General features: G+C 42.1%; 1 protein-coding gene across 1 annotated transcript in view; it reads right to left on the reverse strand.

Annotated features, from left to right (window-relative positions):
* The window catches only part of ice2 (interactor of little elongator complex ELL subunit 2), a gene marked incomplete at its 3' end in the record, with an annotated part of 64782 nt that overhangs the window by 28266 nt on the left and 17644 nt on the right, over window positions 1-18872 (reverse strand). The window contains exons 8-11 of the mRNA XM_045212792.1: window positions 14272-14453; window positions 12274-13147; window positions 11942-12108; window positions 9551-9680 (exon numbers count right to left, since the gene is read on the reverse strand). Coding sequence (XP_045068727.1) covers window positions 9551-9680; window positions 11942-12108; window positions 12274-13147; window positions 14272-14453 — 1353 coding nt within the window. The remainder of the gene's footprint in view (window positions 1-9550; window positions 9681-11941; window positions 12109-12273; window positions 13148-14271; window positions 14454-18872) is intronic.

Below are 18872 nucleotides of genomic sequence, written 5' to 3' on the forward strand. Positions count from 1 at the left end.
CTCCAAAATTGAAATGCTCCAGGCATTTATATATAAACCCCAGTCGAACTTTATCAAATGCCCTTTTTCGAAGTCTGCTATGAATAGCAGGCCTGGTTTCCCATATTTTCCATAGTGTTCTAATGTTTCCAATACTTGCCTTATATTATCTCCAATGTATCTTCCATGTAAAAAACCTGTCTGATTAGAATGAATAATATCCGGCAATACCTTTTTTAATTCTATGCGCTATACATTTTGCTAGGATTTTTGCATCACAACACTGAAGTGTAAGGGGCCTCCAATTTTGTAAATGGACTGGATCTTTATATTTTCCACTTGTATCCTGTTTCAGTAATAATGAGATCAGTCCTTCTTCTTGAGTGTCAGATAATCTACCATTTACATAGGAGTGGTTAAAACATGCTAATAACGGTCCTCTTAGTATATCAAAAAGGTTTGGTATACCTCGACTGGTATGCCATCCAACCCTGGAGTTTTCCCAGACTTAAAGTCTTTAATTGCATCCAGAAGTTCCTCCTCTGTAATTTCACCTTCACATGAGTCTTTCTGTGTGGCTGTTAATTTGACATTATCAATAGAAAAAAATCTCTACAATTAGCTTCAGTTAGAGGAGATGGAGGCGACTGAAAAGAAAACATATGCTTAAAGTACTTTGTTTCTTCCTTCAAAATGTCATTTGGTGAATTATGGTGACTCCGTCAATTGTAACCAGTTTCATTAAGTTCTTTTTGGTAGCATTCCTATGTTGAAGATTAAAAAGAATTTTGTGCATTTTTCCCCATATTCCATCCAGTTTGCTTTATTTTTATAATATGTTACACTTGATCTTTCTTGAATAAGTTTCTCCATTTCTTTTTGTTTTTCCTCTAATTTATTCTGAGCCTCTATGTTACAGTTTTTATTGCCATCTATCTGTTCTGTTAGACTTTCTATTTCCTTTCTTAGTATAAACTCTTTTGACCTAACTTGCTTTTGTTTTCGAGATGAGTACTGAATTGCATGGCCTCTAAAGGCACATTTAAAGGTGTCCCATACAATAAGGGGATTCGCTGTACCTATGTTATGTTGGAAAAAATCAGTTATAAATTCCTTTGTTCTAATTATAAATAAATTATCATCCAATAGGCTTTGATTAAATTTCCAATATCCTCGCCCACGTGGAAATTCAGTAAGAGTAATGTATATGCCTATTATATGATGGTCTGACCGCATTCTGTCCCCTATCAACACTTTTTTACTTTTGGTGCCAACGAGAATGAGATAAGAAAGAAGTCAAGACGACTAGCTTGATTCAGTCTCCGCCATGTATATCTCACTAGATCAGTATATTTAAGCCTCCAATATCTACTAGTTCTAATGTATCCATGACATTCACAATTTCCTTAAGAGCATGTGGGTGATTGTTTGTGGTGTGATTTCCTTTACGGTCCATTGAGCTATTTAAAACAGTATTATAATCCCCCACCATAATAATATTGTCTTGAGTTGCTTGCAGGCTTGATAATTTATTATATATATTGTCAAAGAATTGTGGATCATCATTATTTGGTCCGTAAAGGTTAATGAGCCATATCTGTTTATGGTCCAATAACATATTTAAAATAATCCATCTACCTTGTGTATCTATTTGTACAATTTGCACATTTGGATCGAAATTACTATTAATTAATATCATCACCCCTTTTGAATTTCTTTGCCCATGGGAGAAGTATATTCCCCCCCCCCATTCTTTTTTCCACGCTACTTCATCTCGAATTGTTGAATGAGTTTCCTGTATACAATAGATATTATATTCCTTCTCTTTGAGCCATGTAAATATTGTTCTTCTTTTGTTATTATCAGCTAAGCCATTACAATTATAACTGGCTATACTTATTTCACCATACACCATAATGAGATACAAGTTTCAAGTCTATTTATCATTATATATGTTTGTAAATTTACCAATAAAAAATAGCGTAATGATTGAGTGTCCATATAGCTGTACCGTGATATTTGCATTGCTACGGAGTAACCCTTCAATTGTTCTCCACTAATTCCCCCGCTAAAGCCCCTCCCCATCCCAAGTTGGGTCGTCATCCCAGTGATCAGCATCCCACCCACGTCCCTCCGGATCCCTAGGCCCCCGAGAGGCCAGGACCCATCCATCGAAAACAGCACACAGTGCCACCCACAAAACAGAAGCAGATTAACCGCCAAAAGCATTTCCAATGCTTTCACCTCTATATATATATATATCTATATAACTATTTTTTTTTTTATTATGCATATCCTATTTTCCATCATTATCAATTAATATGCGTAATAATGTCGGCAGTTCACGCGTAGGATTCTAACATATAACCCGGATTGCCATTGTATTACATTTAATTCATTGACAAGTAATTATTATCCCAGCAAATAATTCCCGCGGTCCATCCCATACCCTCCCCCCAACATCCCCACCCCCCCACAACATACGTCAGACAAGCACACACGCACATACTCACATACTCCAACACACTCAACCCCTCCCCTCCACAGTCCACCATAAAAACAGATACTCAACAGCTGTTATATCCCAGAGCCCAACTCGAGAAATAACTTGATCTACGAGTGCAGATACAGTTAAAGCTGACTGAGAAAGCATGCAGATTGAGCAGAAATTGATAACAATGTGAGATTTGATTAATCTACTTAATCTATGTCCAGTCCTAGGTGATGGAGATCAGATCACCCTCTTCACCTGAGACACAAACACTCTGATCCCCTGTTGTAACCATTTTCCCAAGCATCTCCGTGCGGTCAGACCTTTGATTATTTTGTGCCACCTGGGCTACAATGATAAACCCCCTCTCTGATTGTCCGAGTGTGACCCCCTCCCCATGGGTTACTGCAGCCAGTGTTGCCAGCACTGCCACTACCTGGGTGGGCGTACCCCACCGGAATCCCCACCGGCTAGGTAAAAGGTCGTCAAGGTTCTCATTAGCAGCTTTGAGAATTTCCTTGTATATTATGCTCTCCCATCAGGGGGCTCTGGCTTTGTAGGACCAACCCTGCCAGGCAGGCTCAGAATCTTGAGGGGGCGGTGCTGCTCTAGTAGGTCTCTGACCGCATTTATTTCTCTGTTTAGGCTGCATATTCACAGCAGGTCCATAAAAGAGATGGGAACTTCTCTTTGGTGTATGGGTCGCTCAGGTGGGTGTCAAGGTTATAGGGTTAGGGATCTTTCCATCATGATAGGACAATGAAAAATTAGATTAGATGTATACTATATTTAAAAATGTATATCCCTCATCTATACAAAATTGAAAGCTCTCTCTCTGTACCCCTGCTCCTAGACACCCGGTCGGCTCCGGGATATGCAACCATTTCCCCTCTCACTCATTTAACGCCGCACCTTTTCAAACACAAAAATGCATACCACATGGTTGACTGGGGAAGAAATGGGCCGAGCGTGCAAACGCACCCGCATCCACATCTGCCGCAAGGGGGAAAGGACGCCAGAGAGAACACAGGACCAACCACAACAACCATCCGCCAAAACAACAACCTCCCGCCAAAAAAAGCCATGTTCTAATTATTTGTATTTAAATATGTATTATTCTGCTTGTTATATCGTTTTATCCTTTTATACAATACTATACTTACTATAAATGTTATTTAATATTACAATCCCTATCAGGTGCTCCAATATTTGACTCCTCTATTACCACTTAGAATAGCCATGGAGTAGTCTTTGTGTCTCTGAACATTTGGTTGTCAATATATAATTTATCCACCACTAATGCAACACGTTTCCCTTTTAATCTGTTTTCCTTGAAGATTGGATACAGAACTTTGCGCCTTTCTACAATCTCCCTCGGGAACTGATCATTCATGCCTATTTTCGTGCCAGCAAGTCTTTTTCCCAGGCTCTTCACCATAGCTTTCTCCTTAAAAAAAGCAAATTTGGCAACGATTGGGCGCTCATATTTCTGTCCTCTTTTTCCGAAACGATGTACACGTTCGAGTTGGATTTTATCGACAGCCTCGAGTGGGATTTGTAGGCTGTATGCAGGAAGTCCTTCATAACATTCTCTGTTATTTCTCCCTCCTTTTCCTGAATACCTGTAAGTACTAGATTTTCCCTCATCGATCTAGTTTGGATGTCTAGTAAGGCTTCTCTCAGAAGATTGTTCTCCTTTTTTAGTTCCCTAACGTTCGTTTCTATTTTAGAGATTGTCACTTTTAATTCTTTGGTTTCTTTCTCCATTACCAAAGCTTTTTATCGCACTCATTTGAAGACTCGCTTCAACTCTTTTACGTCTTTACTGACCAATTCTAGTATGCCCAATTTGTCATTTATCGACTTCAACAGGTCGCTTTCCACACTTACCATACCCAGTGGTGAAAAGCATATATCATCTGTATCAGTCGATGAGTCGCGTTTCCTTTTGGGGATCGGCTCTCCTCGCTTATCTTCCGCCATGTTTGGGTGTTGCGTGTTGATGTAATATTTGTCGATATATTTCTCTAGCCTTATGATCTGTTTTATGTTATTATCCAGATTGAATTATATTAACTGCGAATATATGAAATGCTAATATTTAGTCTAACTTACTGATTTTGAATATTATGTTTTTATCTTGAGGTGTTTCGTACCGATTTCTATTCAATACGCCATCTTGTCTATGTGAAGTCTTGCATCGCGATCATTGCAGATCATGATCGCGATCATTGCAGATCAAAAAATTATTACTTGACACATAGGAAAGAATTAACAAAAAAACACAGCAAACTAGAATGCTATTTGGCTCTAAACAGAGAGTACACAGTGGCAGAATACCTGACCACTGTGACTGACCCAAACTTAAGGAAAGCTTTGACTATGTACAGACTCAGTGAGCATAGCCTTGCTATTGAGAAAGGCCGCCGTAGGCAGACCTGGCTCTCAAGACAAGACAGGCTATGTGCACGCTGCCCACAAAATGAGGTGGAAACTGAGCTGCACTTCCTAACCTCCTGCCAAATGTATGACCATATTAGAGACACATATTTCCCTCAGATTACAGCGATCCACAAAGAATTCGAAAACAAACCCAATTTTGATCAACTCCAATGTCTAATGGGTGAAATAACACAGTGTGCCATCACAGCAGCAATATTTGTGACCTGTTGCCACAAGAAAAAGGCAACCAGTGAACAGCAAACACCATTGTAAATACAACCCATATTTATTTATGTTTATTTATTTTACCTTTAACTATTTGCAAATTGTTACAACACTGTAAAGTGCATTTGAAAAGCATTCAGACCCATTGACTTTTTCCACATTTTGTTACGTTACAGCCTTATTCTAAAATATAATGACAAAGCAAAAACTGGTTTTAAGAAATGTTTGTAAAAAAAAAACTACAATAAACTGAAATATCACATTTACATAAGTATTCAGACCCTTTACTCAGTACTTTGTTGAAGCACCTTTGGCAGCGAGTACAGCCTCAAGTCTTCTTGGGTATGACGCTACAAGCTTGGCACACCTGTATTTGGGGAGTTTCTCCCATTCTACTCTGCAGATCCTATCAAGCTTTGTCAGGTTGGATGTAGAACATTGCTGCACAGCTATTTTCAGGTGTACCTTCACCCCAGTCTGAGGTCCTGAGCACTATGGAGCAGGTTTTCATCAAGGATCTCTCTGTACTTTGCTCCGTTCATCTTTCTCTCAATCCTGACTAGTCTCCCAGTCCCTGCCGCTGAAAAACATCCCCACAGCATGATGCTGCCACCACCACGCTTCACCGTAGGGATGGTGCCAGGATTCATCCAGACGTTACGCTTCGCATTCAGGCAAAAGAGTTCAATCTTGGTTTCATCAGACCAGAGAATCTTGTTTCTCATGGTCTGAGAGTCCTTCAGGTGCCTTTTGGCAAACTCCAAGAAGGCTGTCGTGACTTATACTGAGGAGTGACTTCTGTCTGGCCACTCTACCATAAAGGCCTGATTGGTGGAGTGCTGCAGAGATGGTTGTCCTTCTGGAAGGTTCTCCCATCTCCACAGAGGAACTCTGGATCTCTGTCAGTGTGACCATAGGGTTCTTGGTCACCTCCCTGACCAAGGCCCTTCTCCACCGATTGCTCAGTTTGGCCGGGTGGCCAGCTCTAGGAAGAGTCTTGGTGGTTCCAAACTTGTGCCTCGACACAATCCTGTCTCGGAGCTCTACGGACAAGTCCTTCGACCTCATGGCTTGGTTTTTGATCTGACATGCACTGTCAACTGTGGGACCTTATATAGACAGGTGTGTGCCTTTCCAAATCATGTCCAATCAATTGAATTTACCACAGGTCAATTTCGAGTCCCATAGCAAAGGGTCTTAATACTAATTTAAATAAGGTATCTTGTTTTTATTTGCAAGGATTTCTAAAAACCTGTTTTCACTTCGTCATTATATGGTATTGTCTGTAGATGAATGAGGAAATTGTTTTATTTAATCCATTTTAGAATAAGGCTGTAACATAACAAAATGTGGAAAAAGTCAAGGGGTCTGAATACTTTCCGGATGCACTGTATTACCTTCGATGACAAGGTAATAACATTTACAGAAAATACAGAAATGCAAATGGTGGAGGTGTTGCTGTTTATATTCAGAACCACATTCCTGTAAAGATTAGAGAGGATCTCATGTTAAATACTGTTGAAGTAATATGACTACAGGTTCATCTGCCTCACCTAAAGCCCATTCTGGTGGGAAGCTGCTATAGACCACCAAGTGCTAACGGTCAGTATCTGGATAATGTGTGAAATGCTTTATAATGTATGAGATATCAACAGAGAGGTATATTTTCTGGGTGATTTAAATATTGACTGGCTTTCATCAAGCTGCCCACTCAAGAAAAAGCGTCAAACTGTAACCAGTTCCTGCAACCTGGTTCAGGTTATCAGTCAACCTACTAGGGTAGTTACAAACAGCACAGACATTTGCTTGAAAGCAGTATCCAAATCCATTGGATGTAGTGATCACAATATAGTAGCCATATCTAGGAAAACCAAAGTTCCAAAGGCTGGGCCTAATATTGTGTATAAGAGGTCATACAATAAGTTTTGTAGTGATTCCTATGTTGTTGATGTGAAGAATATTTGTTGGTCCGTGGTGTGTAATGAGGAGCAACCAGACACTGCACTTGACACATTTATGAAATTGCTTATTCCAGTTACTAATAAGCATGCCCCCATTAAGAAAATGCCTGTAAAAACTGTTAAATCCCTGTGGATTGATGAGGAATTGAAAAACTGTATGATTGAGAGGGATGAGGCTAAACGTATGGCAAATAAGTCTGGCTGCACAACCGATTGGCAAACGTATTGCAAATTGAGAAATCATGTGATTAAACTGAATAAAAAGAAGAAGAAACGACACTATGAAACAAAGATAAATGACATAAAGAATGATAGTAAAAAGCTTTGGAGCCCCTTAAATGACATTTTGGGAAAAAAGGCAAACTCAGCTCCATCATTCATTGAATCAGATGGCTCATTCATCACAAAACCGACTGATATTGCCAACTACTTTAATGATTTGTTATTTGGAAAGATTAACAAACTTAGGCATGACATGCCAGCAACACACGCTGACACTACACATCCAAATTATGAAAGAAAAGCAATGTAATTTTGAATTCCGTAAAGTGAGTGTGGAGGAGGTGAAAATATTATTGTTGTCTATCAACAATGACAAGCCACCGGGGTCTGACAACTTGGATGGAAAATTACTGAGGATAATAGCGGACGATATTGCCACTCCTATTTGCCATATTTTCAATTTAAGCCTACTAGAAAGTGTGCGCCCCCAGGCCTGGAGGGAAGCTAAAGTCCTTTCACTACCTAAGAATAGTAAAGCCCCCTTTACTGGCTCAAATAGCCGACCAATCAGCCTGTTACCAACCCTTAGTAAAGTTTTGGAAAAAAAAATATTTGACCAGATACAATGCTATATTACAGTCCTCAAATTGACAACAGACTTTCAGCACGCTTATAGGGAAGGACATTCAACACGCACAGCACTTACACAAGTGACTGATGATTGGCTGAGAGAAATTGATGATTAAAAGATTGTGGGGGCTGTTTTGTTAGACTTCAGTGCTGCTTTTAACATTATCGATCATAGTCTGCTGCTGGATCTATGAGAGGCGCACAGTACTACATAGAGCCATGACTACATGGAACTCTATTCCACATCAAGTAACTAATGCAAGCAGTAAAATTAGATTTAAAAAACAGATAAAAATACCCCTTATGGAACAGCGGGGACTGTGAAGCAACACAGACATAGGCACAGACACATGCATACACACACACGATAACATACGCACTATACACACACGTACACATGGATTTTGTACTGTAGATATGTGGTATTGGAGTAGAGGCCTGAGGGAACACAGTGTGTTGTGAAATCTGTTATGAATGTATTGTAATGTTTTTAAATTGTATAACTGCTTTAATTTAGCTGGACCCAAGGAAGAGTAGCTGCTGCCTTGGCAGCTAATGGGGATCCATAGGACTGAAAACCTCCCTCTGCAACTGGATCCTGGACTTCCTGACGGGCCGCCCCCAGGTGGTGAGGGTAGACAACATCACCCCAGGTGGTGAGGGTAGATAACATCACCCCAGACAGTGTAGTAGTATATTACCTCTATAGGAGACAGTGTAGTAGTATATTACCTCTATAGGAGACAGTGTAGTAGTATATTACCTCTATAGGAGACAGTGTAGTAGTATATTACCTCTATAGGAGACAGTGTAGTAGTATATTACCTCTATAGGAGACAGTGTAGTAGTATATTACCTCTATAGGAGACAGTGTAGTAGTATATTACCTCTATAGGAGACAGTGTAGTAGTATATTACCTCTATAGCAGACAGTGTAGTAGTATATTACCTCTATAGGAGACAGTGTAGTAGTATATTACCTCTATAGGAGACAGTGTAGTAGTATATTACCTCTATAGGAGACAGTGTAGTAGTATATTACCTCTATAGGAGACAGTGTAGTAGTATATTACCTCTATAGGAGACAGTGTAGTAGTATATTACCTCTATAGGAGACAGTGTAGTAGTATATTACCTCTATAGGAGACAGTGTAGTAGTATATTACCTCTATAGGAGACAGTGTAGTAGTATATTACCTCTATAGGAGACAGTGTAGTAGTATATTACCTCTATAGGAGACAGTGTAGTAGTATATTACCTCTATAGGAGACAGTGTAGTAGTATATTACCTATATAGCAGACAGTGTAGTAGTATATTACCTCTATAGGAGACAGTGTAGTAGTATATTACCTCTATAGGAGACAGTGTAGTAGTATATTACCTCTATAGGAGACAGTGTAGTAGTATATTACCTCTATAGGAGACAGTGTAGTAGTATATTACCTCTATAGGAGACAGTGTAGTAGTATATTACCTCTATAGGAGACAGTGTAGTAGTATATTACCTCTATAGGAGACAGTGTAGTAGTATATTACCTCTATAGGAGACAGTGTAGTAGTATATTACCTCTATAGGAGACAGTGTAGTAGTATATTACCTATATAGCAGACAGTGCTGGAGTGTAGGCGTGTCTCAGCCCACAGCCGGCAGGCCTCAGTCTTAGTTAGACTCTCCACTCCATAAGAAAGCTGGTACTCCATCTTGGACAGGATATAGACAGGAACCACCTGAAGGACACAAACACACAGGTTTACTGAAGGTTTACTGAAGGTTTACTCAGCATATACCAGATGTATGGTACATGTTTACAGAGAGGGAGTGGGGAGTGTATTAAAACAAAAAACTGCTTTAAGTGAAATATTAGCTTTTGTCTGAGGCCGAAAAATACACGAAATTCAAAAGCTAATTTGACCTATGCACTAACAAGGCTTTTCAGCATAAGCAGCTTGACTACTGTAGCTTTAATGATCTACTGTACTGCAACAACAGATGTACTCACATTGGATGGGTTGATTAGGATTCAAATCTTCTCTCAAACAGCCTAATACATTCTCTTAGAGAAGGTTTACCCCATTAATGTACTTGGTAATGTAAATGTGTTTTTTTTTCATGTAAGACATCATCCCATTCCAATCATTTAAACATTATGGGGAGGTATTTCCAGAGACAGCTGGTGCTCTCATGCATGCTTCAGTGTTGCTTGCCTCGAAGCGAGCATAAAAGGTATTTAGCTCGTCTGGTAGGCTCGCGTCACTGGGCAGCTCGCGGCTGTGCTTCCCTTTGTGGTCCGTAATAGTTTGCAAGCCCTGCCACATCCGACGAGCGTCAGAGCCGGTGTAGTAGGATTCAATCTTAGTCCTGTATTGACTCTTTGCCTGTTTGATGGTTCGTTTGAGGGCATATTAGTGTTCCGCTCCTTGAAAGCGGCAGCTCTAGCCTTTAGCTCGGTGCGGATGTTGCCTGTAATCCATGGCTTCTGGTTGGGATATGTACGTACCGTCACTGTGGGGACGAAGTCGTCGATGGACTTTTTTATTTTATTTATTTATTTTATTTAACCTTAATTTAACCAGGTAAGCCAGTTGAGAACAAGTTCTCATTTACAACTGCGACCTGGCCAAGATAAAGCAAAGCAGTGCGATAAAAACAACAACAACACAGAGTTACATATGGGGTAAAAAAACATAAAGTCAAAAATACAACAGAAAATATATATACAGTGTGTGCAAATGTAGCAAGTTATGGAGGTAAGGCAATAAATAGGCTATAGTGCAGAATAATTACAATTAGTATTAACACTGGAATGATAGATGTGCAAGAGATGATGTGCAAATAGAGATACTGGGGTGCAAATGAGCAAAATAAATAACAATATAGGGATGAGGTAGTTGGGTGGGCTAATTTCAGATGGGCTGTGTACAGGTGCAGTGATCGGTAAGGTGCTCTGACAACTGATGCTTAAAGTTAGTGAGGGAGATAAGTGTCTCCAGCTTCAGAGATTTTTGCAGTTCGTTCCAGTCATTGGCAGCAGAGAACTGGAAGGAATGGCGGCCAAAGGAGGTGTTGGCTTTGGGAATGACCAGTGAGATATACCTGCTGGAGCGCAGACTACAACTTATTGATGATGCCGGTGACTGAGGTGGTATACTCCTGAATGCCATTGGATGAATCCCGGAACATATTCCAGTCTGTGCTAGCAAAACAGTCCTGTAGCTTAGGATCTGCTTCATCTGACCACTTTTTTATTGACCGAGTCACTGGTGCTTCCTGCTTTAGTTTTTGCTTGTAAGCAGGAATCAGGAGGTTAGAGTTATGGTCAGATTTTCCAAATGGAGGGCGAGGGAGAGCTTTGTACGAGTCTCTGTGTGTGGAGTAAAGGTGATCTAGAGTTTTTTTCCCTCTTGTTGCACATGTGACATGCAGGTAGAAATGAGGTAAAACGGATTTAAGGTGGCCTGCATTAAAGTCCCCGGCCACTAGGAGCGCCGCTTCTGGATGAGCATTTTCTTATAATAATAATAGATAATATGCCATTTAGCAGACGCTTTTATCCAAAGCGACTTACAGTCATATGTGCATAAATGTTTACGTATGGGTGGTCCCGGGGATCGAACCCACTACCCTGGCGTTACAAGCGCCGTGCTCTACCAATTGACCTTATACAGCTCGTTGAGAGCGGTCTTAGTGCAAATATTGTACAATCCAGGTGTGCAAAGCTCTTAGAGACTTACCCAGAAAGACGCACAGCTGTAATCGCTGCCAAAGGTGATTCTAACATGTATTGACTCGGGATTGATTGAATACTTATGTAATCAAGATGTATTAGTGTTTTACAAATGTTTCTTCCAATTTGACATTACAGAGTATTTTGTGTAGATCGTTCACAAAAAAATGACAATTACATTTTAATCCCACCTTGTAACAACAAAATGTGTAAAAAGTCAAGGGGTGTGAATAGTTTCTGAAGGCCCTGTATCTCTGTCCAGACCTTGTTGCTGGTGCCCAGCCTGCGGGTATAGGCCTGACAGACGTCGCTCCGCACCAACAGCAGCAGGTCCTGTAGACTGTACAGTTTATACAGCAGGTTTCCTTCCTCTGGAGAGGAATAGTCCTCCTCATCCTCAGCCCCCACCATGAGATCATCACACAGCAGCCCTGGGGGGGGGGACACATTAACATGTAACACAGCAGCCCTGGGGGGGGACACATTAACATGTAACACATCCACTGCTATCATCATTACACACATAACAACATGCTACAATCTCACATACTGTTGGAATATATTTGTATCTGTCCATGTTGATGGTTAATACTAACGTTTCTGTTGTACAGTCGTCCTGTTGACTATTGGTGCAGACCGAGAAGGGGCGTCGACATACGTCTCTCCATCCTGGGTACTCTCCAGGTAGATGGAGACACAGGGCTTCACCAGCGACTGGGGGTTTGGGTTGGAGAGGGATTCTGCGGGCTGGGAGGACCAGGGGCTGGTTGGGTCCTGGGTCTGGATGTTAGAGGGGTTGGGTTTGAGCATGGCTTTCTGCATGGCTAAGATCTGACCCAGCTGGTCACAGCACCCTGGTACCTTAGCCTTCCTGGACACTCTCCTTGTCCCAGTGGCGGGGAGTGGTGGTGACGAGGCGAGGCTGGGTCTGTCCCTGGGGGCGGAGGGGGACCGTGGGGTGTCCTGTTGATGAGTTGGGGAGAGTTGGGTCACCGTGGTCGGGGGTAACCTGTTGGTGGTGGTGACTGGAGATACAGGGTCATCGATCACCAGGCGCTCGTCCTCCGAGTCTCCACCTGAGAATAACTGCTCCTCAGAGTCCTGTAAAGAGCCAGGCTTCAGCTGATTGGCTGAGGGGACAGTAGCAGCCAATGATTGTTCAGCACAGCTCTGCTCTCCATGCTCTTTCTCTGAAACCACCTTCATGTCTGTCATGAAGTTCAGCTCTTCCTCCTGACTAGTGCTGGCCTTAGAGACCTCTTTAACCAGTGTCCCACTGTACTGTTTAGACTTGGTTTTAGGCTGACTGACCAAGTCTTTAGGCTGACTAACCAAGTCTTTCTGTAGTTTATGGGTCTTCAGCCTCTTGGGGGACTGAGTCGTTTCTCCAAATGTTTCTAGGTCTGTGAGATCCAGACCAAAGTCCAGACCAGAGCTCTCAAACGACACCAGCCTCCTCTGGGAGCTCTCCTGTAGAACACACACTCAGTTAGAGCTCTCCTGTAGAACACACACTCAGTTAGAGCTCTCCTGTAGAACACACACTCAGTTAGAGCTCTCCAGTAGAACACACACTCAGTTAGAGCTCTCTGTAGAACACACACTCAGTTAGAGCTCTCCTGTAGAACACACACTCAGTTAGAGCTCTCCTGTAGAACACACACTCAGTTAGAGCTCTCCTGTAGAACACACACTCAGTTAGAGCTCTCCTGTAGAACACACACTCAGTTAGAGCTCTCCTGTAGAACACACACTCAGTTAGAGCTCTCCTGTAGAACACACACTCAGTTAGAGCTCTCCTGTAGAACACACACTCAGTTAGAGCTCTCCAGTAGAACACACACTCAGTTAGAGCTCTCCTGTAGAACACACACTCAGTTAGAGCTCTCCTGTAGAACACACACTCAGTTAGAGCTCTCCAGTAGAACACACACTCAGTTAGAGCTCTCCTGTAGAACACACACTCAGTTAGAGCTCTCCAGTAGAACACACACTCAGTTAGAGCTCTCCTGTAGAACACACACTCAGTTAGAGCTCTCCAGTAGAACACACACTCAGTTAGAAACCAACTTCTTACTCTAGGAAGGGAAACCATTACAAAACATCTGCTATGAAACCAAATGTAGGGTTAAGGTCAGGGTTTGGGGTTAGGCTACTAACAGTTAGGAGATGTAGGGTTAAGGTCAGGGTTTGGGGTTAGGCTACTAACAGTTAGGAGATGCAGGGTTAAGGTCAGGGTTAGGGGTTAGGTTACTAACAGTTAGGAGATGTAGGGTTAAGGTCAGGGTTAGGGGTTAGGTTACATACAGTTAGGAGATGTAGGGTTAAGGTCAGGGTTAGGGGTTAGGCTACTAACAGTTAGGAGATGTAGGGTTAAGGTCAGGGTTAGGGGTTAGGCTACATACAGTTAGGAGATGTAGGGTTAAGGTCAGGGTTAGGGGTTAGGTTACATACAGTTAGGAGATGTAGGGTTAAGGTCAGGGTTAGGGGTTAGGTTACATACAGTTAGGAGATGTAGGGTTAAGGTCAGGGTTAGGGGTTAGGCTACTAACAGTTAGGAGATGTAGGGTTAAGGTCAGGGTTAGGTTACATACAGCGGGTAGTTGTCTGTCCATAGCTGGAACCTCAGTCATGAGGTGGAAGACATTCTTAGTTCCAGTCTTGTTGACTGACAGCTTCATGCTCTCCTCATGGAACAGCAGACTCCTCTCTCTCACAGTCATCGCTGTCTGCAGTAGTGGAGGGTCGATGTACACTGTCTTGCTCTGTTTACTTCCTGCAATACAGACATGGTTCACATTAGGGTTAGGGTTAGGGTCGAAACATGGTAGATCTCTCAATGGACTGTTCAAAGTTGGTCTGACCAATTTTAATCTATGCATCAAAACAGCTTTGATCACCCGGACTGGGAAATGTTCTGGGTCGCCTCTGGGAATAGTATCGACATATACAGTGAGGGAAAAAAAGTATTTGATCCCCTGCTGATTTTGTACGTTGGCCCACTGACAAAGACATGATCAGTCTATAATTTTAATGGTAGGTTTATTTGAACAGTGAGAGACAGAATAACAACAAAAACATCCAGAAAAACACATTTTTTATAAATTGATTTTAATGAGGGAAATAAGTATTTGACCCCCTCTCAATCAGAAAGATTTCTGGCTCCCAGGTGTCTTTTATACAGGTAACGAGCTGAGATTAGGAGCACTCTCTTAAAGGGAGTGCTCCTAATCTCAGTTTGTTACCTGTATAAAAGACACCTGTCCACAGAAGCAATCAATCAATCAGATTCCAAACTCTCCACCATGGCCAAGACCAAAGAGCTCTCCAAGGATGTCAGGGACAAGATTGTAGACCTACAAGGCTGGAATGGGCTACAAGACCATCGCCAAGCAGCTTGGTGAGAAGGTGACAACCGTTGGTGCAATTATTCGCAAATGGAAGAAACACAAAAGAACTGTGAATCTCCCTCGGCCTCGGGCTCCAGGATTACCTACACATACTGACCAGCTCATGTTATAGACAGAAGCGTGCTACATGGCAGACCAATCCGAACTCATCTCTCGGCATTTCCAGCCCACTCATTATCTCAGCCAATCATGGCTAGCGGGAAGGTTGCTGTCTTTTTCCGTGGCTAAACCAACTAGGCTCGTAATTTAACAATTGTATTGGTATTTACAGATGGCATACAAGTTTGTTATTAAGGCACATGAAAGTTCACATGTTCCAGAAGGAATTTCTGCCAAAAGAGTTTACGTTCAAATGCCTCTCCTGTGAAGTAGTGACGCGTGGCATGCGCCTAGTTTCCTGTTTTGGTTCCCTTCCCCAGATCTGTGCCTCGACACAATCCTGTCTCGGAGCTCTACGGACAATTCCTTCGACCTCATGGCTTGGTTTTTGCTCTGACATTCATTGTCAACTGTGGGACCGTATATAGACAGGTGTGTGCCTTTCCAAATCATGTCCAATCAATTGAATTTACCACAGGTGGACTCCAATCAAGTTGTAGAAACATCTGAAGGATGATCAATGTAAACACGATGCACCTGAGCTCAATTTCGAGTCTCATAGCAAAGGGTATGAATACGTATATATGTAAATAAGGTATTGCTGTTGTTTATTTTTAATAAATGTGCAAACATTTCTAAAAACCTGTTATTGCGTTGTCATTATGGAGTATTGTGTGTAGATTGATGAGGGGAAAAAATAATGCAATCTATTTTAGAATAAGGCTATAACGAAACAAAATGTGGAAAAAGGGAAGGGGTCTGAATACTTTCCGAATGCACTGTAGCCATGTTATTACCTGGTACTCCCTGTATATAGCCATGTTATTACCTGGTACTCCCTGTATATAGCCATGTTATTACCTGGTACTCACTGTATATAGCCATGTTATTACCTGGTACTCCCTGTATATAGCCATGTTATTACCTGGTACTCCCTGTATATAGCCATGTTATTACCTGGTACCCCTGCATATTGACTCAGTACTGGTACTCCCTGTATATAGCCATGTTATTACCTGGTACCCCTGACTCAGTACTGGTACTCCCTGTATATAGCCATGTTATTACCTGGTACCCCTGACTCAGTACTGGTACTCCCTGTATATAGCCATGTTATTACCTGGTACCCCTGACTCAGTACTGGTACTCCCTGTATATAGCCATGTTACTACCTGGTACCCCTGCATATTGACTCAGTACTGGTACTCCCTGTATATAGCCATGTTATTACCTGGTACCCCTGCATATTGACTCAGTACTGGTACTCCCTGTATATAGCCATGTTATTACCTGGTACCCTGACTCAGTACTGGTACTCCCCTGTTTATAGCCATGTTATTACCTGGTACCCCTGACTCAGTACTGGTACTCCCTGTATATAGCCATGTTATTACCTGGTACCCTGCATATTGACTCAGTACTGGTACTCCCTGTATATAGCCATGTTATTACCTGGTACCCTGACTCAGTACTGGTACTCCCTGTATATAGCCATGTTATTACCTGGTACCCCTGACTCAGTACTGGTACTCCCTGTATATAGCCATGTTATTACCTGGTACTCCCTGTATATAGCCATGTTATTACCTGGTACCCCTGCATATTGACTCAGTACTGGTACTCCCTGTATATAGCCATGTTATTACCTGGTACCCCTGACTCAGTACTGGTACTCCCTGTATATAGCCATGTTATTACCTGGTACCCCTGCATATTGACTCAGTACTGGTACTCCCTGTATATAGCCATGTTATTACCTGGTACCCCTGCATATTGACTCAGTACTGGTACTCCCTGTATATAGCCATGTTATTACCTGGTACCCTGCATATTGACTCAGTACTGGTACTTCCTGTATATAGCCATGTTATTACCTAGTACCCCTGCATATTGACTCAGTACTGGTACTCCCTGTATATAGCCATGTTATTACCTGGTACCCCTGCATATTGACTCAGTACTGGTACTCCCTGTATATAGCCATGTTATTACCTAGTACCCCTGCATATTGACTCAGTACTGGTACTCCCTGTATATAGCCATGTTATTACCTGGTACCCCTGACTCAGTACTGGTACTCCCTGTATATAGCCATGTTATTACCTGGTACCCCTGACTCAGTACTGGTACTCCCTGTATATAGCCATGTTATTACCTGGTACCCCTGCATATTGACTCAGTACTGGTACTCCCTGTATATAGCCATGTTATTACCTGGTACCCCTGTATATTGACTCAGTACTGGTACTCCCTGTATATAGCCATGTTATTACCTGGTACCCTGCATATTGACTCAGTACTGGTACTCCTGTATATAGCCATGTTATTACCTGGTACCCTGCATATTGACTCAGTACTGGTACTCCTGTATATAGCCATGTTATTACCTGGTACCCTGACTCAGTACTGGTACTCCCTGTATATAGCCATGTTATTACCTGGTACCCCTGCATATTGACTCAGTACTGGTACTCCTGTATATAGCCATGTTATTACCTGGTACCCCTGACTCAGTACTGGTACTCCCTGTATATAGCCATGTTATTACCTGGTACCCCTGCATATTGACTCAGTACTGGTACTCCCTGTATATAGCCATGTTATTACCTGGTACCCTGACTCAGTACTGGTACTCCCTGTATATAGCCATGTTATTACCTAGTACCCTGCATATTGACTCAGTACTGGTACTCCCTGATATAGCCATGTTATTACCTGGTACCCCTGCATATTGACTCAGTACTGGTACTCCCTGTATATAGCCATGTTATTACCTAGTACCCCTGCATATTGACTCAGTACTGGTACTCCCTGTATATAGCCATGTTATTACCTGGTACCCCTGACTCAGTACTGGTACTCCCTGTATATAGCCATGTTATTACCTGGTACCCCTGCATATTGACTCAGTACTGGTACTCCCTGTATATAGCCATGTTATTACCTGGTACCCCTGACTCAGTACTGGTACTCCCTGTATATAGCCATGTTATTACCTGGTACCCCTGACTCAGTACTGGTACTCCTGTATATAGCCATGTTATTACCTGGTACCCTGACTCAGTACTGGTACTCCCTGTATATAGCCATGTTATTACCTGGTACCCCTGACTCAGTACTGGTACTCCCTGTATATAGCCATGTTATTACCTGGTACCCCTGCATATTGACTCAGTACTGGTACTCCTGTATATAGCCATGTTATTACCTAGTACCCCTGCATATTGACTTCAGTACTGGTACTCCCTGTATATAGCCATGTTATTACCTGGTACCCCTGACTCAGTACTGGTACTCCTGTATATAGCCATGTTATTACCTGGTACCCCTGACTCAGTACTGGTACTCCCTGTATATAGCCATGTTATTACCTGGTACCCTGCATATTGACTCAGTACTGGTACTCCCTGTATATAGCCATGTTATTACCTGGTACCCTGACTCAGTACTGGTACTCCCTGTATATAGCCATGTTATTACCTGGTACCCCTGCATATTGACTCAGTACTGGTACTCCCTGTATATAGCCATGTTATTACCTGGTACCCCTGACTCAGTACTGGTACTCCTGTATATAGCCATGTTATTACCTGGTACCCCTGCATATTGACTCAGTACTGGTACTCCTGTATATAGCCATGTTATTACCTGGTACCCCTGCATATTGACTCAGTACTGGTACTCCC

The sequence above is a fragment of the Coregonus clupeaformis genome, unplaced genomic scaffold, assembly GCF_020615455.1.
Source record: "Coregonus clupeaformis isolate EN_2021a unplaced genomic scaffold, ASM2061545v1 scaf0051, whole genome shotgun sequence".
Classification (NCBI taxonomy): Eukaryota; Metazoa; Chordata; class Actinopteri; order Salmoniformes; family Salmonidae; genus Coregonus; species Coregonus clupeaformis.